The 24,515-nt window shown below is 41.3% G+C and overlaps 1 protein-coding gene across 1 annotated transcript; it reads right to left on the minus strand.

Annotated features, from left to right (window-relative positions):
• Window positions 1-6,975: 6,975 nt before the first annotated feature.
• LOC133460238 (transmembrane protein 47-like) lies at window positions 6,976-24,195 on the minus strand. Its single transcript, XM_061740828.1, has 3 exons — window positions 23,869-24,195; window positions 18,402-18,542; window positions 6,976-8,814 (listed from the first exon to the last, which is right to left on the minus strand). Exons 1-3 carry the CDS (start codon window positions 24,080-24,082, stop codon window positions 8,633-8,635), a joined length of 537 nt encoding a protein of 178 aa, XP_061596812.1. The 5' UTR covers window positions 24,083-24,195; the 3' UTR covers window positions 6,976-8,632.
• Between the last annotated feature and the right edge of the window lie 320 nt (window positions 24,196-24,515).

Here is a 24,515-nt window from a genome sequence, read left to right on the forward strand (position 1 = left end):
TCCCATTCTTTTTTTTTTTTTTTTTTTTTTTTTAATTAACAAAGTCGGGAACTTTAAGTAATGATGTATTAAATCTCCATAAAATAATATAATCATATACATGCATTTTTCAATGTCAGGGCTGCAACACATTTTTAAAAAGTTGGCACTGGGTCAATTTAGGAGTTGAAGAAAAAACAAGATGTTTGTGGCTCTAATTATGAATTTGGCACCGAAGCAGTCTTTAAGGAGCAAAGATGGGTGGTATATCTCTACTTTTTGTACAAATGCATGAGAAACTAGTTAAAGTGCTTAAAAGTCCTTGTGCTTGAAGTCTTTAAAGAAGGACTGAGTAGGATATACAGGACTGTTTCAGAAAATCAGAATATTGTGATAAAGTCCTTTATTTTCTGTAATGCAATTAAAAAAGCAAAAATGTCATACATTCTGGATTCATTACAAATCAACTGAAATATTGCAAGCCTTTTATTATTTTAATATTGCTGATTATGGCTTACAGTTTAAGATTAAGATTCCCAGAATATTAAAACATTTTTTAGATAGGATATTTGAGTTTTCTTAAGCTGTAAACCATGATCAGCAATATTAAAATAATAAAAGGCTTGCAATATTTCAGTTGATTTTTAATGAATCCAGAATGTATGACATTTTTGCATTACAGAAAATAAAGAACTTTATCACAATATTTTAATTTTCTGAGACAGTCCTGCATACAGTATACTCTATTTCTTCTTCTATAATGGATAATATGGAAAGGTGAAGGAATCTGGAGCAATTCAGCATGTTAAGGATGGATAAGCTAAAAAAACGCAACTATGATTCCTCAGCTTGTTTCAACAACTGTCATTCCTCTGTAGCTGATATAACTGCATGGACAACGGATTTGAATGCAAAATCTGTGTGAAGCGCATATGAGTTAAGTTCAGTAAATGCCACTTTAATGTGCAAAACTAAAGTACACAAATATTTCAGAGTAACATTTGTTATCTTTTCCAGGAATGTTCACACCGTAAAACCCTGGCTGGGGGAGAAGAGGGAACTGGTGCTGAACTGCCTGCACCGTCCTCTACAGACAATGGCCCGGTTTCCCAGATCAGTTAAGTAGTTCTTAACAGCGAAAGACTTCTTTCAAACCATCTTAAGGAGCCTGTGAAAGAAGTCTTTCGCTGTTAAGAACTACTTAACTGATCTGGGAAACCGGGCCAATATAACAATATAATATTTGCAGGATTTTAAAAATGAAAAGACGTGATGGTGATGATGATGATGCCATACTGTTGAATGTCTTAAGATATTACTGGAGGAAGAATAAGTAAAACAACCAAACAACTGAAATAATTAATAGTTTGGTCTTACCCATGACCTTTTACATATTTTAAGAAAGAGTGGGAACAGTTCAGAGGAGTGGAAACTTTGCGGTCCCAACTTTTTATGGAATGTGTCATCAGCAGAGGTGTCAAAAGTATTCACATTCATTACTCAGGTAGAAGTATAGATACTAGAGTTTAAAAATACTCCTGTAGAAGTTCAAGTGTCAACTCAAGTAAAAGCATAAAAGCACTGGTTTCAAAACTACTTAAAGTATAAAAGTAAAAGTAATGTAAGGGGGAAAAAAGCCATTAAGGACAAAAGCCATTGAAATGAATGCATCTTATTATAATGTAAATATATTAAAGAAGCATATATGTGTACTATTGAGCATTAAGATGTGTTTCAGAGAGCAGCAGATATGATGACTAGTTGCCTATAAGTATTGTAATGGTGCAAAAAGACAAACTTCAGAGGCATGTTATCATTTATCCTAACCTTTATTGGAATGTACATCCAAGTTTAGTTGCAGGAATCTGAGGGAACGGATGTAAGAACAAAACTGGACAAGAACATCTGAAACAACCACAACCAAATTCACTCTATCCGGATGGAGCAATTTAACTGGATAGTTTTTTTTTTAAAGGCCGAAATGAAATAGAGTAACAAGGCTGTTTTTAAAATGTAAGGAGTAAAAAGTACAGATAATTGTGTGAAAATGTAAGGAATAAAAGTAAAAAGTCGTCTGAAAAATAATTACTCCAGTGAAGTATAGATAACCAAAATTTCTACTTAAGTAAGGTAACAAAGTATTTGTACTTCGTTACTTGACACCTCTGGTCATCAGCCTGAAATACAAGAATAAACACTAACACTTCAACTGAAGACTGAAAGCATTAGATCTTAGTGGATTCTGTGTTTCATTTTGAGAAACAACCATCTGGATTGGCGCTGACTGCAGCTCCTAACGTTTGATCCAACATTCATTGACACCTACAAGGTCAGTCTGGCAGCCGGCTCATTCCCACACCTCGCTGCCATGGCGATACCGTGAGTCACCACAAGTCCATGATTAATTGTGTTCCTTCTCAATGGAATGACGGAGTTATATTGTAATTGATGACAGATTAAATATGAAAACATAACTGTGCATCATGGAAAATTCTATTTTTTTTACACTTGGAATCACAGCTGATTGTAATCTGCACAATCTCATAAATCAAAATGCTGCATGACATTGGAAAAAAGAGAGAAAATAATAATACGAGACAGCCAGATACCTTGATGCTCAGAAAAAGTAAGAGAAGTTACTTGAGTGCCGTTTACACACTTTTATGTTTTGTACTCAGCGTGGTGGCTAAATGAGACCCAGGGGCTGCAGGGCTGAAGGGATTGTAGTGGAGGAGACGTGAGCAAAGTGTTTTTTTGGGTTAATATGTAATTTTGGTGGAGCCAATCTTGATAAAGGATTGAAGGAGGGTAATGTATAGCCTAGGACTTCCTTTCCAGTCCATTTATCTGCTGACTCATCTGCGGAGGACTTCCATTTGAGGATCACCGGAGCTGGACGACTTCAGGTTTGCGCTTGTAATTCTGCAGGGAGGATTAACAATGTGTTTATGCATAATTTAATTAATAAAACAATCATTTTTCTTCCTTAGTTGCCAAACTGTGAACGCCTTGGCCCGCCTCTGCCCCCCAGGCTCAGTAACTGGAATCTGTCCCTGCAGAGTGAAAGCGTGCAGGGCCGGGCTGGTTGCTGCACCCAGGGGGCAGGCTGCTCTCCACAGCCCGGATTATCGTCCATGCGGATGCCGTCAAATCCAAATAAATGTATAGAGATGTGCTGCATGTCCCAACTACTTGATTCTCCTCAATGGTCTCATTGGCTGATGTACTCCTGGAGCTGTGCTTGTCTTTGGCTGCATAGGGAACAGCTGTCGTCTTGAAAAAGGTTTCAGATGAGAGAGTCTCGCTGCAGCTTTGGGGTTAAGAGTGTGCAACTGAGGGAAAAAGACTGTATATAAATCATTTAAACTATTTTTGGACAGTTTCAGGTCTGTCTCGATGTTATCTGTGCTTTTTTTCCCCACAATCTTTAACACATGTGCAACATTTGTTTAAACACAGATCTAAACGGCAGAGGTGTCAAAAGTATCACATTCATTACTCAGGTAGAAGTATAGATACTAGAGTTTAAAAATACTCCTGTAGAAGTTGAAGTATCAACTCAAGTTTTTTACTCAAGTAAAAGTATAAAAGTACTGGTTTCAAAACTACTTAAAGTATAAAAGTAAAAGTAATGTAAGGGGGAAAAAAGCCATTAAGGACAAAAGCCATTGAAAATGAATGTATCTTAGTATAATGCAAATATATTAAAGAACCATATATGTGTACTATTGAGCATTAACATGTGTTTCAGAAAGCAGACGCGTAGAAACCAATAGGGTGTCGGAATGGTATTATGTTTATACTTCTCATCCAACCACAACCAAATTCACTCTATCCGGATGGAGCAATTTAACTGGATAGTTTTTTTTTTAAAGGCCGAAATGAAATAGAGTAACAAGGCTGTTTTTAAAATGTAAGGAGTAAAAAGTACAGATAATTGCGTGAAAATGTAAGGAGTAAAAGTAAAAAGTAATAAAAAATAATTACTCCAGTGAAGTATAGATAACCAAAATTTCTACTTAAGTAAGGTAACGAAGTATTTGTACTTCGTTACTTGGCACCTCTGCTAAACGGACAGACACAATTCTGTTTTTTTTTCCTATTCCAGCTTTTTATTTCCAAGAAAAATCGTCCAAAGCTGATCCAGGATCAGCGTTTTGGTCAACGTGCCACAGCAACAGACACGGCGGTTCACACATGAAGCTGACCAGCAGAGGGAGGAAGACGACCGTTTAAAAGCTGTGAGCTGTGGTCCAACGTGAGCCTCTTTAAGTGCACCAAGTAAACAGACCCGGCACTGGGGAATTTAACAACCAGCTCTTAGATTTACCATAAAAGAACACGAACAATGCTTTTTGGAAAGACTCGTCGTGTTTCTGCTCATGTCTCTTTAGTAACCACAGGCATGTAATCGCACTGCAGAAGTAACTGCGTGGGTGGAGTGCTGGGTCTGAAAAACCCACTGGAATTTTGACTTTTGACCTCTAAAGCACATCAAAACTAGTGCGTGAATCTATTTTACAACCTTCTGCTGCAGAACAAAGGAAAAGGAATTAGTCTCTTGGTAATAAATGTGCCTTTTATGCATGTTGTGTAACTAATACGGAGGGAGCATATCTAATTATCCAGGGAAGATTGTCGTGAGTAAATGTTCCACTCACATTATGTAATGCATTTCCCCACTAATATATAACCAATAACAAAAGGCTTTACACATACAGGATAGAGGACAGCGAGTTAACGCCACCACATCTTTGTTGAACGATGCAAGTCTGAAATAAATCCACTTCACCTATAAACTTGAGTGGCATTTCAGAGGCTCAACAGAGAGCTATTATAAGACGAGCGGCGATGGACCGGCCCACACGCTAGAAAACGTCACGCATGGCTGCTCACGGAGGCCATTTATGGGGTTCCCGCGGCGTAACGATAAGAGTCCTTTAGCCTGGGAGCCGCTCCCTCTGCTGTTCCAGCTGTTTGCAGCTGTTTGCAGCTGCTGAGCGTTCACACTGCTGCAGCTGTGGGAAATGTTGATCCCTTTTCAGAGATTCTAGCAGCAGCTGCAGCCGTGGAACAACTCCACGAGGTAATGATAGCGAGGAGGGGGAGACTTTTCTGGTCAAGTGGCCCAGAGACCCATGAAAATAGCAAAAAACTCATGTTCTCAGTGGCTCAACAACACCATGTCTTTTGTGAAGCTGGAAAAGATCAGATATTCAGTGAAAGGTAGCTCTAACAAATTTTATAATAAGTGGTTTCCCTTTCTTACATTCCCTGCCCCCTGACTGACCCCCCCCTCTCCTCTCTTTCTTCTTCCATTTATTTCTTCACTTTTTCTTTGTTTTGCTTTGTTTTGTAGTTTTTTCCTTTTTATTCGTCTATTTTTTAATGTATACTGTGTAGCTTTAATACTTAAAATAATTTTCAGTTATTTATTTATCATTATTTTTGTTGAATTGTGTAATGTTCTGTTCTTAAATCCAGAAAACATCCTAGGAGGTAGATTGTATATCTTTTTCTCATTTCATCGAGATGCACAGTATTTTTATGTTGTTAAATATCCTATATATTGTAGATTACCATACAGAAATAATGATACTCAATGTAAATGTACAATTGATCCCTGGTCTACTGTGCCTTACCCCCTAATAAAAATATAATATATAAATATAATAAATATATATAATTTTTTTTTTATATATATCATATATATTTTAATATATCAAATATATTTATTTTAATAAAATATAGAATGATATATATATATATATATATATATATATATATATATATATACATATACACACACACACACACACACACACACACACACACACACAAACACACACAAAAAATATATATATATTTTTTAACAGAAGCTCAAATAGATTTTATGTCCTTAAAAAATGGCAGCGCTGTTTTTTTCCTTGTATAATTTAGGCCTTGTACTGTACAAGACAGGTATGACATATGACTGCAAAATGTGACTAATGGGGGTTCAAAAAATGTCTCACCTTTTATTTTACTGCACCTAGCAGCTAACTGCAAGCTAACAGCATGGTGGCACCTCTTTTAATAACCTGGGACAGTTTCCTCTGACAAATGCCTTCCTCTGATTCAGTTTGCATGTAAGTCTTTAGCAAGTTCCTGATAGAGGAGACGAGACACCCCTGGCAAAAACTTTCTGCCTTTTTTAAAAAGTTGACACAATTTCTTTACATGCTCCCATTAAAGTACCAGAGATACGGTACCGATTGACCTTTTTCAACCACATCTTTTCAGCTCTTCATCTTTTTTCTCCGTAGTGTTTTTTTTCTTTTTGGAGTTGCAGCATTGAGCTACCTGCTTCAGAGGAACAGCAAAGGCAGAAGGATGAAAAAGCGGGTGAGGATAGAGGAGCGCGGGGCGATGATCTGCAGGATATGTGAAGAGCTCTCTGAATGACAGAGTTCCAGGTTTTGTTGACCCCACAACAAATGGACTGTAAAAGGTATCAGTTTATGGAACAATCTGGATACAGAAGCCAAAGAATACAAATCAAACATTACTTTTAAAAGAATAATAAAAGCCAGTTTGATGAAGAAATATCATGATAATTGTTAAGTTAGGTTGTTTTTTTCTCTCTCTCTTTTTAGCACCAGTCATATTTTTTTTCTTTTAATCAAAAAAGACTATCTGTGTTTGACCACAGCTATTTTGTGTTATTTTATAACTTTGTTGTATTTTTTTTTTTAACATTTTTTTTCATATTGGAAAGTGTTGTTTTTTTTAAATTGCGTAATTTGTAATTTGTTTTTTTATTATTACATTAATTGAAATTTGATTTCTTAGGAAAAAGGGACAGATAAAATAAGCTTAGTCTTCTTTCTGTTCTCAAGGAAAGATTGAGAGATTTGAAAGAGAGATTTGTTGTAATTATATTGAACTGTTTTGTTTTTCTTTTAATGAATGAAATAAAGAATAAAAATTAAAAAAAAAAAATGAAAAAAGCATGGTTGCATTACCTCATGTTGGTAGTCCATTCAGACACCCAAACATGTGCTTTCAAGTCCAAAAATATATAAATATTTTTCCATAATATGCCCCATTTAATCACGGGTGTTAAAATGCACCTTCAGAGTTTTGGAAATAACAATGTGCACCCTTTATTCTAACAAAACTACTGCTTTTATTCTTAATTCTCCTTCATGTAGAAACTTTGTACACATTTAGATTTTTTCAAGAGACAAACTTTTCTGATTTTTCAAGCAAGATACACACTTGATAGCATATATCAAAGTAGGCTAATTTACAGCTACTAGATATGTTTTCAGCTAGGGCTGGGCGGTTACCGGGATTATAAGAAATGCTGACAGATACCTGTTTGATAGGTAAATAGTGGCATATCGTGATATGGATATGCACTTTTTCTAGAACTGTTTGCTCTCCTCTTGTTCCTGAGGCCACAGGAAGCTGCAGAGCTGACTATCTGCTCAGCATCACCTCCTCTCTGCATCTGCACCCACACCTCTTTATCATGATGCATTAGAGCCATTTGAGGAAATAAAAGTGGGTATTGGCGGAGGGTCTAAAAGGCCATGAGAGAAAGAGTCTGAATTCAGAAAGTCAGTTATTTTTGAGTTTCTGAAGTCAAGGATGTCCGTATTTAATACAGGCTGCACTATAGCTATGTTCTTATTCTTTTTAAGGTTCCTAGTGAATTAAAGGAGCATGAGGCAGGATTTATGAAAAAAATGCGTATACGTTTTAAGTTTTCTAGTAATAATGTCAGATGAAGCATTCCAAACCAAAACGAATGAGCCCTCTAGTGTATCTCTCCGTTGCCTTGAACAGGCTGTGTGCTGCAAAATGCGCTGCAATTCTGGGCCCGAATTTCTCGCGCTGTCCTGCGGATGTCACGTCACATGACGCTGCATGCGCGTTCTCCGTGCCGGCTTCGCTGTTGGCTGCAGTAACCCCGACGGTCGTCGTGGCGCTAATAAGTCTCATTTCTTATTCTTGCCTCATGCTCCTTTAATAGTTGTTGCGTTATATGTGTGGCACCAAGTTCAAATTGAACTTTTAACCCAATTCGTATAAAATAATTTGGGATTTCAGCTTAAATGCTGGGATGTTCATTCTTGTCTGTATCGCCCAGCCCTAGTTTCAGCTACGACAAAAAGATGAGGTTCAGGCTTGTAGTACTTATAAAATGGAAAATAAAAAGCATAAATATGATAAAAGAAGCTCATCTTTGTGAAAAGCTACAAAAGTACAAAAGGAAATGTGGAGAAGAACAAGTCCTGTTTGATATCAGCCAGCGGGCATTCAGATCTGCGCCGCTTCTCTCTAACAATAGACATCCAGATGAGTGGAAACGTCCAGCAGCGTCGGCCGAGCCTGTCCAGAAAGCTCTCTGTGCTTCGGCAGTGCCACCTCACCCGAGATACGAGCAGGGCTGATGGGCTCGCGGCGGAGCGCGGGGGCAGTCTACTCACACAGCCTTTGTCTAAATAAGGCCTTCACAACCTGCCTAAAAATAACCGAGGCCGAGACGGCAAGAGAAACTGAGAAATGGGGTCTGCGCTCACATACAGGCCGTGTGCAGAGAGAAGAAAAGTCTCTGTGTGTTTTTAAGCTTGCGTTTCCCGCGGCGGGCGGGGCGGGCAGTCCGCTAGTACATAGCATCCTCGTAAAGGTCCGTCCGCAGACAGAACAGGATCCCTCCGCCCAGCATGAAGATGGTGGCTCCCCAGCCCAGGCCGTAGCCCCAGTTGAACTCGTGATAGGTCTGCAGAACCGTCCCGTCGATGAACTTGATGGGGTACAGCACCAGAGCACAAGCCTGCAGAACCACTGGAACAAGAGAGGGAATCATGAGTAGGTGCAGAGCCCTGCACCTCGCCTTCACCACATACGCTCACATATTACCTCTGCAGGACTTTACTCAACATTTTTATCATCATTGTGGCCTATCACACTTAAATACTACTACAAACGTCCAGCATGCATAATAATCAAGGCTGGTTATCTATGAGACAAAGGTTTACTTATACTTTGTTAAATTTTCTGAGGCATATACTGGTGACACGATCTCCGAAACAACTGTATGACAGATTATTACGGTGGCCGACAACGGCCAAACGCACTGCAACGGCCTAATGCGTCTCAGTTAAGGAAAAACGGCTTCAAGTACAGAAACGATTCAAATTCACAAACACAAAACGAGCTACAAAAAGAGGAACGTGGTGCAAATGAAAAAACGTGCTGCAAAAAACAAAGACAAATGCAGCATCATCAAACGCTGCAGATAGAGAAACGATGCAAAGCACAAAACGATATAAAACAAGAAACCGGTGACTACAACCGGACGTGCTCCAAACCTGCAGGGGGAGCTTTGAAAGTTTGAATAGAATTACAGGGAGTGTTAAACCCTATCACAATAAAGGTGAAAAGTGGTCAAGAATTCTAAGATAAGGTCATTTCAGGCAGGTATTGTTTATGAAGGTGTTTTATTTGATTTCATTTCTATGTATTGAGTCCCCCCTCTGATCATCCCACTGCTTCCACCTGTCTGTATAGATGTCTGCTATATGCTTTCTCTGTTCTTAACTCTCTCTGTCTGTTTTCTCTTTTCCTGCTCTGCCCAGCTGATCTTCAGCAGGAGTTTCCCCCCTTATGATCCAGGTCCTGGTCCAGGTTTCTTCCCCCCTTATGATCCAGGTCCTGGTCCAGGTTTCTTCCCTCCTAAAGGAGAGTTTTTCTTGCCACTGTTTGGCTTAAGGTTTTTCTCCCACTAGGGGAGTTTTTACCTGCCATTGTTTATGTAATAATTGCTCGGGGATCATGTTCTGGGTCTCTGGAAAGATCTTACAACTTCTGTTGTAATAGACGCTACATAAATAAAATTGAATTGAATTGAATTCAAAAAGTAAAGAAATGTCTTCTAGTCAGGAAATGCAGAGCAGCGCCTCAAAGCCAGGCTGAAGTTTGGCTGTGCATATCTGAAAGATGAGAATGAGTTTGGGAGGTTTGTCTTGTTGGTGGAGGGGAGCAAATGTGAGGTGTTGGGATACATCAATATGCTTCTGTCTGGTGAAGGAAGGGAGAGCCTGTGTTTGCTGCTTCAGGCACAGGGAGCCTGATTTGGTCCACCAGAAGGGGGGGGGGGGGGGCCTTTGGGTATTTTTACTTTGACAATGCAATTACCCAAGACGTACATCTACATTTGTCCTGGAGGTCCCCCCTCAGAGTCCAGATCCCAACACTGTTCACAATCTGTTGAGGGAGCTCCAGTTTAATCTGCCAGCAGGAAAAGCACACAATTTACATGAACTGCAGCACATTTGTGTGCCAACTTAGTTAGTGAGTATTAGGGCCATGCAGGAGAAAAAATATTTGAGGGGGGAAGATTTTTTTTTTTTATTGTGCACTTCGAGAAAAAAGTCAAAATGTCGAGATTAATGTTGAAATACAATTTCAAGAATAAAGTCGAAATTTCTCCTTTTTTCTCAACATTTCAACTTTTTTCTCGACATTTTTTTTCCTGAAGTGCATAATAATAAAAAAAAATCTTCCTCTAAAATATTATTTTTATTTTTCTCCTGCCTGGCCCTAATACTCTTCCGTAGTTGCCAGTCTAAATCCCAAACATTTTTGTTTTAGTTGAAAACATCAAAGTACCTCAATTTAGCTTAATGGATATTTGTCTTTGTTTGTCCAAATCAATGATAAATACTAGTTCACAGAGATTTCCATGAAACATTTAATGTTTTTTCTTGATTTCCTGAAAAGGGCTGATCATTTTGACCGTAACTGTGTTTTTGTGAAACTGACCACACTCCACCTCTTTTTCAAATGTCCTTTTTCTTCAAATCTTTATTCCTACTCCGGTTCTGTGAAAGCCCCTTCCTGGGGTTTCCCCCGTTTCAGATTTCTTATTTTAACCTGTAAGTGTTTTGCCCAGCTCAGAATCAAAAAACTCTTTATCAAAATGTTCAACCTTTTTTCTGCCTTCTTTGTACTTCTCCTGGCTCTCCACCGCATAGTCAGGAGGAACTTTGTGCTTTCGCCAACTACAAACCACACGATAAAAATTCACGATCCAGGTCAAAACATGTGATATCAATGGCCTTTCTTGCGTAAGCAAACAGATCCGACGGCTACCGGACTGCTGCCAAGGCCAAAAGTTGGCCCTGGTCTGGATATAAAATAGGCTTACGGGTAAGAGAAGAGGATTTTGAATGTCTTCAAAGTGAGCTGACTTGTAAACAAAGCAGAAAAACGTCCTGGCCTGCACCTGCACCCCCCCCTTAAGTTTTTCTCCCACTAGGGGAGTTTTTACCTGCCATTGTTTATGTAATAATTGCTAGGGGGTCATGTTCTGGGGCCTCATTTATAAAGCTTGCGTGTGCGACCTTCTACGCAAAGGTTGGGATTTAAACAAAAAAAAAAAACTTAGCGGGAAAATGTGCATATCTCTACGCCAACTTTGATCCTAGCGCACAAACATTTTGAAGATATGGGGAACTGGCGACGCAGATGGTGAGGTGGTGAAATGAAGCCAGATTCATGTCATACTTTAATGTCATCACATATCAGACTTATAATATAATAGCGCTGATCGTGTCCCTCTGTGTGTGAAGCACAGCGTCAGTCAGGACTCTGGTGCTGCTGCTGCTGCTGCCGCGGTGCAGGACACGCCGGGCTGGGAACCTCCTCATCACCCAGGTCATAACAAATAAGTGCCGGGTCACTCTCCTCTCGGCCTCCACCTTCAGATCACACCACTTCTTTTTTATTTCTGCCACAGATCTGTCCGTGGCACTCACAGCGTTTACAGCAGCAACGACGTGCTGCCACTCACTCGCTTTCTTTTTGTTAGTGATGCCACTACTGTGACCACCAAATAATGCGGTTTTCCTGCCGCCACCTCATTCACAACATCTCCATCTCAGTCTCCGTGAAATTTAGTGGCACGGTGGCTCGACACGTTTCATTCATCCTGACGCACAGCAGTGTAGGAAACAGACTGCAGGTGGCGCTGCGCATGCTCAGCAGGCTCATTCATATGCAAATACAGTCATCAAGTAGTTTGCATTGCCCATATATGGTAGAAAGTGGGCGTGTAGAGGGCGGGATATGAGGCGAATTCACGTGTGCAACCTTCCAGGTGGACTGTGATTTATAAAGTTAATATTGCATGCAAGTGTGCGTGCATACGGTTTTATAAATCAGGATTTTTTTGTGCGCACGCCATTTTCGGCTTTTGAGCGCACGTACACTTTTAGTATGAATCCTACGCACTATTTTATAAATGAGGCCCCAGGTCTCTGGAAAGATCCTAGAGACAACTTCTGTTGTAATAGACGCTATATAAATAAAATTGCATTGGATTGCAAAAGGTTATATAACCCGATTATATTTCTCAGGTGTTTACATGTTTATGTGTTCTGATCTTCTTAGTATCAGAGACTAGATCAATATGATTGCTTCAGCATCATCAAAGATGTGTCTGACATCTACCTCAAAAGATAAAATATGCTTTTAGTAAAAACGTTTTTTTTTTACAGTTCGTTGTTGTTGGTCAGAAGAGACTTCCTTCGGTGACTGACTGACTTTAACTGAATGTTTTCACAAGTAAACCCTGTGTAGCTCTTTTCATTTTAGGAAGTATGGTGCATTCAGGACATGGATGGCTTTAATTTTCTTCCCTCTACAGGAGCTGGCACCGGGAGCTCCTGGAGGGTCCGATCAAAGCGGCCGCCGGCTCTTCACGCCGACGGCTCGGGCTCCCTCACATGCCTGCGAGGTGACTCTTGAGGAAAGCTCTTTGTTGGCCGTGGCTCCACCTTTCCTTCCTACAGGATGGAGCAGCGCTTGTGCGGAAGAGTGACGGCAGCCTGAGACTATGGCTGCGTTGACGGAGGCCAGACTGGGCTCGCTGCTCTCTGAGGTCACATTTCTGAGCAGAAAATAAATCCTGTACAGTCGCAGGAGGTGGGGGGGGACTCGGCGGCCCAGCGGCCCGGCGGACCGGCCCCTCTGCTGCTGCTCTGCTGAGGACTGAGGCCTTTTTCTTGGGAGGCTCTTAGAGCAATTACACCCAAGAAAAGAACAACACGGCATTCCTACGCTTCCCAATAAATGGCAACATTCAAAGCCAGGGCCAGTGAGATGATTCCAGTGGGGGTTTTCAGAAACAGATGAAGACAAAGCTTCCTTATAATTCCTCCTAAATGTCCTTCACTGCTAGACTGTTACTCCCCAAACCGTTTTATAGTAAACTATTTGTACTGATAAAAGGAAAGTTCTTGCCAAGTGACAGTGATTTAAACAACAACCACGATTCAAGGACTATCAGGCTTTGTAGGAGGTTTACAACCTGGTTTACAACGCTGTTTCCCAAAGGGCCTGGATTTTTTAATTGTTTAATTGTTTAATTAGGATCCCCATTAGCTACAGCATGACTGCAGCTATTCTTCCTGGGGTCCGCCAACATTTTAAAATAATACAGTACTAAACATAACATAATAAAATCAAGCCAAATAAATTTCCACTAGATAAAGAGAATATCAAGTTAAAAATACACTGCAAAAAAAAGCAGAGACATTCCACAAAATGAAGACAGAGAAATGAGAACAAAACACAAGACACAACAAAAACACTGCACAGTTAAGAGTTCATCTGAGGTCGTCAAAAAGTCTGAAAAGCAGTTCACAATTTCATTTCATTTGTAGTCTAGAACTTCACAACTGATCTAATACAGAAAAAAAGAAAGAAGAAAATACATTCAACTAGTCATAAACAACTATGTTTCCATTTCCAGCATGTCAGACAATCAGTCTCAGCAAGCTGCTTGTTATTTGTGCAACAACAGGATGCAACCATTTGATTATCATTTAAAACCCTATGTTTCATTAGGAACAGCCCAAATTAGGGCTGTGCGATTAATCGATTTTAAATCTAAATCGGATTTATTAATCACAATCGATGTTAAAAAAAGGAAAATCGGAAAATGGATTTTCCTTTTTTGCAGCTGGCTGCATTACAGACAGAGCTCGTCTAGTCATCTTTGTTTGGTCAAGAAAATTGTAAATGTTGTCACTTTACTAAACTCAAGGAGGATTTACAGTATCTTTCAATTGCACTTCATTCCCAATAGGGAAATTTGTTTGCTATTTTTCTTTAAAAATATAACATATTTGAAACAATTTATTCCATTGTCTTTTGTAGTTTTACAAAAAAAATCGAAATCGAAAATCGGGTTTTCAGAGAAAAAAAATTAGGATTTTATTTTTGTCCAAAATCGCCCAGCCCTAGCCCAAATATAACATATCGTATGTTGAAGCTAATAAATGTTGTATTTCTAGGAAGAAAATTGGTGTCCTTTTGTCAAGAAAGTAAGTAAAGAGGTTTAACTGTATCCAACTACTGCTTTCTTCTGTCACACAATTGTTTGTTCATTTTATATAACACCAATGGTTTTCCATGGATGGTGTGGCTTCAGACTGAAGGCAGAAAGGTTTACAACTCCTCTGTTATTATTGTTTTAATATAAGCACATGTGGTTTGAAATGTTCAGAAACAGTCTGAACATTTGAGCACAGATCAGAGCGTTCTGGACAAAAGGTGGATGTTTTGTAAATGTGACGAACGTCCCAGACGAGTGACTAACACTTTGGTTGAAAGTGCTAGGTTGGGCAGTCGTTTATCTTCTTCATAAGCTGTGGGAAACATTTTGAAAGAGACAAAGCCAAAGGGAACATTCCAGCACTCAGCTGACCGACTAGCAGCGTCACGATGGGCCCGTCGGTCCGGCTGATTTATTGAGTTAAACTGGTTTACAGGTCACTGGCATTAATGGGTATTAAAAAGAGAGTTTGACTTTTCTCAAGTATTTTAGAAGTTAAAAATATGTACGGAGAGCAATATTATTAAAAGATGCAGACAATTTGAAGAAACCTCTGTACAGGGGGAGGGGCACCATAAGCTGCTACTTAGACAATACATACAAGACTGTCTCAGAAAATTAGAATATTGTGATTTTCTGTAATGCAATTACAAAAACAAAAATGTCATACATAATCAGCAATATTAAAATAATAAAAGACTTGCAATATTTCAGTTGATTTGTAATAAATCCAGAATGTATGACATTTTTGTTTTTTTTAAATTGCATTACAGAAAATAAAATAACTTTATCACAATATTCTAATTTTCTGAGACAGTCCTGTATAAGACCTTGCTTATTTTCAGCAACATGTATTTTAGCACAGCTCACGTTGTGATAAACTGTCAAAATACAAAAAAAGACTGGACCAGCTGGACCAACCTACATCAAACTCAAGTCCACTCAATCAACCTAACAGGCATGTTAACCTCCTTGATGGCGCTTTTCCACTAGAACCTACTCAGCACGACTCGACTCGCCTCAGTTTTGCGCTTTTCCACCAGGGGTCTAACGAGTCGAGTAGATACTTTTCTGTATCTATTCTGCCGAGGTTCTAAGTGGCTGAGTCGGCTGTATCTGACATCATCACACTACAGACCACCGATTGGTCGGGGGGTTGGAGTCAGACGTCTGAGTCAGGAGGAGGAAATCAGAGAAAGAGAGACTTGCGGCTTCTTGGTCATTTTATCCGACAGCAATGGCAGCAAAAGTCTGTTTCATGATCCAACTCTGAGGTGCAGATGTTCATAAACCTGGTGCTGAGGAGAGAATTAAAAAGGGATCTAGACGGGCGATAAGGAACGACCAGATCTACCAGGAGCTCTGTCTCTTCATAGCTGCTCACGGCTCCAGCTGACTTTTCAGCAGCGCAGAGACAAACTAATAAAATTAAAAAGCGTCGCCACTTGAAGTTTCTCTCACTCTCATTTTTTAACTTGATATTGAACACAAGCCACAGATCCAGCAGCACATCTATCATCTCCTCCATGTTCTACATCTTTAGTGTTGTTGTCTTCTTCGTTTAGATCAGGGGTGTCGGACTCCAGTCCTCGAGGGCCGCAATCCTGCATGTTTTAGATGTCTCCTTGCATCAACACACCTGATTCAAATTAATGGTCGTCACCAGCTTGTCATCAAGGTCTGGACAGCTCTGTTGGTGTCACAGCTCCTTTTATCACGGTGTGCTGAAGCAGGGAAACATCTGAAACATGCAGGAATGAGGCCCTCGAGGACTGGAGTCCGACACCCCTGGTTTAGATCAAACAATCAAATACGCCACAGCAGCTTCACTCCAACCTCCTACTTCTGATCCAGGTGCAGGACTGTAATGGAAAAGAAACTTGGCCGAGTCGAGCCGAGCTGAGATAAGATGAGTAGAGCTGTGTAGGTGCTAGTGGAAAAGCGTTAACCTCCCTAAGTCGGTCCTGGGCATTGCTCTGCCTCTACCATCCCCATGCAAACTCCACACAGAAAGGCCCTTTCCAACCCCACCCAGGGTGGGGGGGCTGAAGTCCTGGGGGAACCAGGACCTTCTAGGTGTGAGACGGCTGCTCTACCAGCTCCACCAACATGGACTGTGTGAGGAGAGCAGCACATTCAGCAGCTCCACAGAAAGGCCCCGGCTGGGAAGACTCCCACAGTGCAGCTCAACTGAGTTGTTTCAGGATCCTAAATAAACAGTTTGGCATTTGGGGGAGCGTTCTTGTTAAGCGCTTCTGTTATGGCGCTTTTCCACTAGTACCTACTCAGCACGGCTCGGCTCAGGACGTCTCGTCCCGCCTCGTCTCGCCTCCACCCGCTTTGTCCTCGTTTGTTTTTCCACAGCCAGCTGAGAAGTGGGCAGGTTGGGATGAAGCTGCTGTGACGTACTTGATTGCACAACCCCTTGTTTGTGTCGCGCTGATGAGAAAATCAGCTGGAGCCGCGAGCAGCTGAGAAGAAAACAGCCCGTCTACATCCCTTTTTTAATTCTCTCCTCAGCCACCAGGTTAATGAACATCTGCACCTCAGAGTTGGATCACCAAACAGACGTTTGCGCTTTATAATAAAATCGCCACGAGTCGCTCTCGCGCTTCCTGATTCAAACGTCTGCCGGCCCCGCCCCCCGACCAATCAGTGGCGTGGAGGGTGGTGACGTCACCGGCTCAGCACGTTAGAACCTCGGCAGAAAAGATACAGAAAAAGTATCTACTTGGCACGGCTCCACCCGCCTCTGCCCATAGTGGAAAAGCGCAAGACGGGGGCGTGGTGGGTAGAAGCGAGCTGAGGTGGTACTAGTGGAAAAGGGCCATTAGTGTGAATACTCATACGAGCCGTCAGGTAAATGTGAACCTGCACTACTAGCTCACCTCTGGCTGGAGGTAACTGCCTCACCTAAAAGCTCAGACAAACACATACATCCTGTTTGATGGATGTGCACAAAGAGACGTGAGATAACTGGGAAATCCCATGAGTTTGTTTGTTTGTTTTATTTAGGATCGCCATTAGCATTAGCAACAGCATTAGCTATTCTTCCTGGGGTCTGACATACACACAACACACAAATTAACACTTAATACATAACAGACATACATTATACATGAAAAACAAAAAAATAATAGACACAGCTCCCTTAGTCGCAAACAACGCAGAGGAGAACTAAATCACCATCATTCTCAGACATAAATACATAGAAATGAAATCAAATAAAACACCTTCATAAACAATACCTGCCTGAAATGACCTTATCTTAGAATTTTTGACCACTTTTCACCTTTATTGTGATGTCAAATCATAATTCATTACATTTTAAACGATATTGTTCCAATTGAATCTTAGACCAATCTTTGCTACCTACATGAGAAATATGAACTGGTATAGAGTTCCAGCCATCATACCTGTTCTCACCCTTGGTAGTATGAACCTCCTTCCTGATGTAATTCTTGTATTGTAACCATGGTGAGTAAAATGATAGTATAATCTGTCATACAGTTCTTTCGGAGATCGTGTCACCAGTATATTCCTCAAAAAATGTAACAAAGTATAAGTCGATGATGAGTGAATTTGGGGGAGTGGTTGGTGTTTCATCACTGTTAAAGTAAAGGAAGTGCATGCTGTGAAACAGTTATTTGTAATACATAGAAGAATGCTTCTTAACCATTGGTCTTAATTATATGTTATAGTAAGATCCTCCCCCTTCAGTGTTGAAGGAGCTTCTCACAAAGCATTCAGAGCAGCTCGCCAGCTCGGCGGCGCTGCTGTTCGTGGCTTTCTCCCCTCCCTCCATGACTTCACTTTGGTGGTAAATCTGCAAGTTCTGAGGCTGCTTTTTCTTGGCTCGTGAGCCTGCAGCTCTCCAGATTCCAGAACCCAGAATTCTTCGGCTGCGTTTTCCTTATTTTGCAACCTCAATATTTAATTTGAGTATGGAAACTATTCTGGTGAACGAGAGTGGGTTGCCTCTCGGTTCCCGAGTGAGCTGAAACGCTGGACTAAGAAGAAGATGACGTACCTGCAGTGAAGAGGAACACCGCTACGATGCGGTACTGCTGTCTCTGCGTCCCCCTGCAGAAGGAAATCAGAGCCACCAAAAAGGCCACCAGCGTTGCAACTGCACCGGCCCCCAGCAGCACCAGGGTGGCAATCTGCCAATCTGTGGGTGGAAACACAGGCCGGTTAGAGGAGCAGCCCACCCACAACAAAAGCTCAGTTCACAGGACGCCACCGCTGAATGGAACCGCTGTGTTGACAAACACAAAACCAGAGCTAATCCTGCACTAGGGATGGGAATCGAGAACCGGTTCTTGTTGAGAACCGGTTCCCAGTGTTTCAATTCCTTGGAATCGTTTGCCTTTTTCGCAAACGATTCCCTTATCGATTCCAGTGGGCGTAAATGACGTCACCAAGCACGTTGCGCAACGTGCGCATTCGCGCCCAGCAGGAAAACACGGAGACAAAGCGGCATAAACGCTCGAAAGTTTGGTTACATTTTACCAAAAAGGATGACAACAGGGCCACAATTCTTGCAATGTGGACATTTTAACAAAGGGGGGAAACTGTTAGGACTCGGCCGGCTGATGCGCTGGGAACGCGGAGTCAGCCGGCGTGTGGTAAGGCTGATTTATGGTTCCACGTTACACCAACGCAGAGCCTACGGCGTAGGGTACGCGGCGACGCACACCGTACGGTGTACCCTACGCCGTAGGCTCTGCGTCAATTTAACGCGGAACCATAATTCATGCTTTAGAAGAGCTGCGCTCCGGCGGACAGCGGAGCTCCCGACACAGCTGCTGCATCAGCTCATCTATGGAAAAGTTAAAGAGCATCTACCACTAGCTTCTCCTTTCATCAAGGCAGGGATCCAGGCCATATTAGATGAATGTCACCAGCAGTGACTAAGTTTGTGGCATTGAAAATGTTACTGGACATTCTTGTGTAATTGCCACAACATAATTTGTTGTATTTAGTTAATTTCTACAGAAGAATATTTTTATTTTTTTTATTTTATTATTATTATTTTATATTAAATACATATTTTATATTACAAATAATTTTGTGTGGACCCCCTGGCACCATCGAGGAGCCCAAGGCTGGGGGCGTCTTAAGACCTCACTTATATTTTTTGTTCAAAGATATAAAACAAAGTTGATACTAAAATAGTTTGTTCGAAAATCGAAAATGGAATTGGAATCGGAAAAATCTTATCAATTCCCATCCCTATCCTGCACTGATGAAGGAATGGAGCAGACACGGACTCAAGCCTGCGCGAGGGACGGGCCCGAGCCTAGAGACGGACCCGAGCCTAGAGACGGACCCGAGCCTAGAGACGGGCCCGAGCCTAGAGACGGGCCCGAGCCTAGAGACGGACCCGAGCCTAGAGACGGGCCCGAGCCTAGAGACGGGCCCGAGCCTAGAGACGGGCCCGAGCCTAGAGACGGGCCCGAGCCTAGAGACGGACCCGAGCCTAGAGACGGGCCCGAGCCTAGAGACGGGCCCGAGCCTAGAGACGGGCCCGAGCCTAGAGACGGACCCGAGCCTAGAGACGGGCCCGAGCCTAGAGACGGGCCCGAGCCTAGAGACGGGCCCGAGCCTAGAGACGGGCCCGAGCCTAGAGACGGACCCGAGCCGAGCCTAGAGACGGACCCGAGCCTAGAGACGAGCCTAGAGACGGACCCGAGCCTAGAGACGGACCCGAGCCTAGAGACGGGCTCGAGTCTAGAGACGGACCCGAGCCGAGCCTAGAGACGGACCCGAGCCTAGAGACGGGCCCGAGCCTAGAGACGGGCCCGAGCCTAGAGACGGACCCGAGCCTAGAGACGGGCCCGAGCCTAGAGACGGGCCCGAGCCTAGAGACGGGCCCGAGCCTAGAGACGGGCCCGAGCCTAGAGACGGACCCGAGCCGAGCCTAGAGACGGACCCGAGCCTAGAGACGGACCCGAGCCTAGAGACGGGCCCGAGCCACGGACCCGAGCCTAGAGACGGACCTGAGCCTAGAAACGGAATCAGGAATACAAGCAACAAGGAGCTGATCATTCACTGCAACGTTGCAATAATTCAATTCAAAAGTGAAAAACTTGCCAGAGTACAGATTATTACATGTCTCTGCAAATCTAATGGCATGTATGGAACTTAATTTAGCACAGATACATAACTAAACCTTCACAAGTGATGAAATGATTAAAGTCATTGTCCAAGGACCTGCCAGATGCCAGGGTTGCTCAGGTCAATGGATGTGGGGGAAGTGCAGCTGCTGCTGGAAATGCTTTCTTGCACTCTAAGAAACAACCTGCTTTTGCTTTGCTATGTCAAATAGTCTGATGGAGACTGAAAATAACGCACAAATTTAATATATTAAAGTGAGTCTGAGACATAAAATGTGCCAAGGCTTTGTGTGCTGCTGGTGCTAAGCTGCTCCTTGCACTCTGAACCTCACAACCACATTTCCTTGGAGGCTTTGCTTCACCAAGCGCCAGTTTTTACTGGTGACTGCAAGACTTTTCCATCTTGTTTCAGCCACAGTGGCTGTTTTTTTTTAAACACAACATTTACTCCCGTTTATTCCAAACAAACTGCAGCTGCTCCCACTGGGAGAGTAAAGCTGCTCTCTCCCCTCGTGTGTCAGAGTCGTCCCTGGAAAGAGCTCCCCGACGATCTGCTTCTTAAAAACGGAACCCTTTTAAACCTTTTTTTCTTTTTAGCTGAAACCTATTTGGTAAAGTGTTGACAGAAAGTCTGAAGCCCATATTTGCATCTTTCGTGTCCCTTCTTAATCAGAGCCATGAGAAGACAGAACCACAGCATTTTCGTGACACTAACAAGCCCACTGAGCAGTAATTTGTGGGGTGTGTCCGTGACTCTCAGAGTTCCTGGTTCATTTGTCGTCACATTGGGGAGATGAATTTTATCGTTGACATCTGATCTACATTGGATCCTGCCTTCGGGAATTTTTTTTTTTCCCATCTTTGGCCCATTATGTGGTCATAAGTTTGACACAAACATAAAAACAGAGCTCTCGCGTTACAAAATTCACTCTTCTAGCACGTTCTGAGGCGGCTGTTTTTATTATGTTAGTCAACTGAAAGCTGACCTGTTTTGAATTGCGTCCACACGGTCAGGTCACTCTGAAAATAAACTGGAACTCAGGAATTTTTGGGGATCAGCCGTCTCTGCCTTTAGGCGAACTGCACCTTTAACCCCAGCACACACCCCTCCTCTGTTGTTTTAATGAGCTCTGCACACACTCAAAGCAGCACACACTCAAAGCCGCCTCCTATTCACCCCGACACATTCCACAGTCCCGGGGCGGCCGGTGACCGCGCCACGGCTGCAGGAGGGTTCCAGCATGTGATAGATGTGAAAAAAAAACCCAACTCTATCCTGAGGGCTGAAATACTAAGTCCTTTTATGACTTAGTTATAACCACATCTATACATTTTTTTAGGCCCTTAAGGCCTTTTATTACTGCTGTAATAGTCAACAATGTATGTGTGGATGCAAAGTGTCAGCCTGCTGCACCAGTCCCAGCTACATGCTCACCAATGTGGGGCATATTTAATTAATCAATTAATTTGAATTAATTCATTTAATAAAAAAAAAAAAAATGTAATAAAATAATAAAAAAAATATATATAAATAAATTAAATAAATCTAAAAAATAATAAAAAAACTAATATAGATATATATATATATATATATATATATATTTTTTTTTCAATTATTTTTTTAATTTATTGTTTATGTTTTTAATTTATTTATATATATATATATATATATATATATATATATATATATATATATATATATATATATAAAGTTTAAAAAAAATGAAAAAAAATAAATAAACAATAAATTAAAAGATATATATAGATATATTAAAATATATATGATATATATTAAAAATGCATATATATATATATATATATATATATATATATATATATATGCCTTAGGTTTTTACTAACATGGTATATATATGCAGACAAAGAAGGAAAAAAAAAAGAAGATGCTGCAGGTGTCTCTTGAAGAGCTTCTGGGTCTTGGAGACGGTTAACTGAATATGTCAGGAATTTTGTTAAATGGTGTGTCAGCATCCTGAACACGCACCTAGGCTGGAATAACAAAGACATCTTGTTACAGCATCAGCCTGTCACAAAGCCAAGGGGGCTTCAAGTGAAGCTCCTTCCTGAGCGAAGCCTGGACTGCTGGGCTGAGCATCACATCATTGCTCTGGTATGAACAGAGGAAGTTCATCAGCATCACAGGAGAATGCTGCAGCTGCTGATGACCAACAAGCCGCTAAAGCATCTCTTCCTGTGGGATGTTGGTGGACAGAGGAGCCAGAACGATTATTACATTGTTTATGTACAAATACCTGATGTATTATTTTTATAAGAATACCTTTGTATCTAGGAAATCTGAGGAGGTCCCAGGGTTTTATTGTGGGTTTTTTCTTTTTTAGGTTATTATATGTATATGTATTATATGTCTAATTTATAGTTGTTTTGCTGTGCTATTCATAAACTACAGTAGCTTCTGGGGAGTCCCATTTTACAAACCTCAATTGATTGACTATTATCTGTATTTTTTTATAATTTGTAAATAAACTCTAAACAAACACACTGCAGCAGTCACCTGATGGTTGGCTGCATTTAAACTGACGCATCAGTGAGAACAAGACAACAGAAACTGTGCAGTTCATACAGGACTGTCTCAGAAAATTAGAATATTGTGATAAAGTTCTTTATTTTCTGTAATGCAATTAAAAAAACAAAAAATGTCATACATTCTGGATTCATTACAAATCAACTGAAATATTGCAAGCCTTTTATTATTTTTATTTCTGATTAAAGGGCTGAAAAGGGCTAAAAGGATTTTGTAGGACCCATCTCATCCCGAGTCCTGAAGCAGCGGACAAACAGACTCAAAAACACCTACTATCCCTGGGCCATTAGATTGTTAAATAATACACAACAACACATAACAGAACAGAACAGAACAGGTCTATTTTTTTGAATGATGTGGGAGTGATGTCTAGGTCACAGTTTGTTGCACTTTACCAGACATTGTTTGTATTGCTTTTAAGTTTTTATACTGTGCTTTTTATATTTATTTATTCCTCTTATTTTTGCTTCTTTTGCACTTTGGTGGGAACATCCCAACATCCAATCTCGTTGTAACCTGAGCACAATGACAATAAAGTCTATTCTATTCTATTCTATTATGGTTTACAGTTTAAGATTCCCAGAATATTCTAATTCTTTGAGATAGGATATTTGAGTTTTCTTAAACTGTAAGCCATGATCAGCAATATTAAAATTATGAAAGGCTTGCAATATTTCAGTTGATTTGTAATGAATCCAGAATGTATGACATTTTTGTTTTTGTAATTGCATTACAGAAAATCACAATATTCTAATTTTCTGAGACAGTCCTGTAATAAACTGTGTTCTGCGTAAATGTGTACAGAAAGAGAGCCCTACCAGACGTGAGCGTGGAGAAGCAGCTCCAGCTCCCCCCGGACTGGGAGGACTGGGAGGACTGGGAGCAGGACTCCCACAGCGACAGAGAGAAGTGGTCGGCGGTGACCCAGGCAGGACTCAGCAGGGCCGCCACGTCCAGACACAGCGCCAGGAACACGCACAGCAGCGCGATCAGCTTGAAGGGCCGGAACACGTACACCTCGTCCACAGACATGCTGTCCGATCACGGTCCGCGCTGAGCGGCAGGAGGGAGGTCACTGGCACGGAGCGAGCTGGACGTCCGCGAGACTCCGCTCACACCTGTGGGCTTTGTGGGAGAAAGTTGGCCAGGACGCATCCGGTTGGATCAGCTTTTCAAAATAAGAGTTCTGATGTTGCCCATGCGTATCATCATCTTCATAATAATAATAATAATCAGTACTTGAATTGTTGTACAATGACTCACTTATTCTGTCTGTGCCCCATTGTTCAAACTTTTTGGAGTGACATGTGTAATTTTGTGTCTGAAATAATTGAAACTGATTTAAAATTATTTTGGAAGGATGTGTTGTTTGGTGTTTTTGACCATGTTACAATTGGAACAAAGCCAAAAGAAACATTTATTATTAATTTGTTGATTATCCTTGCAAAATTCCACTTCCACAAAT

The sequence above is a fragment of the Cololabis saira genome, chromosome 14 (assembly GCF_033807715.1).
Source record: "Cololabis saira isolate AMF1-May2022 chromosome 14, fColSai1.1, whole genome shotgun sequence".
Lineage (NCBI taxonomy): Eukaryota > Metazoa > Chordata > Actinopteri > Beloniformes > Belonidae > Cololabis > Cololabis saira.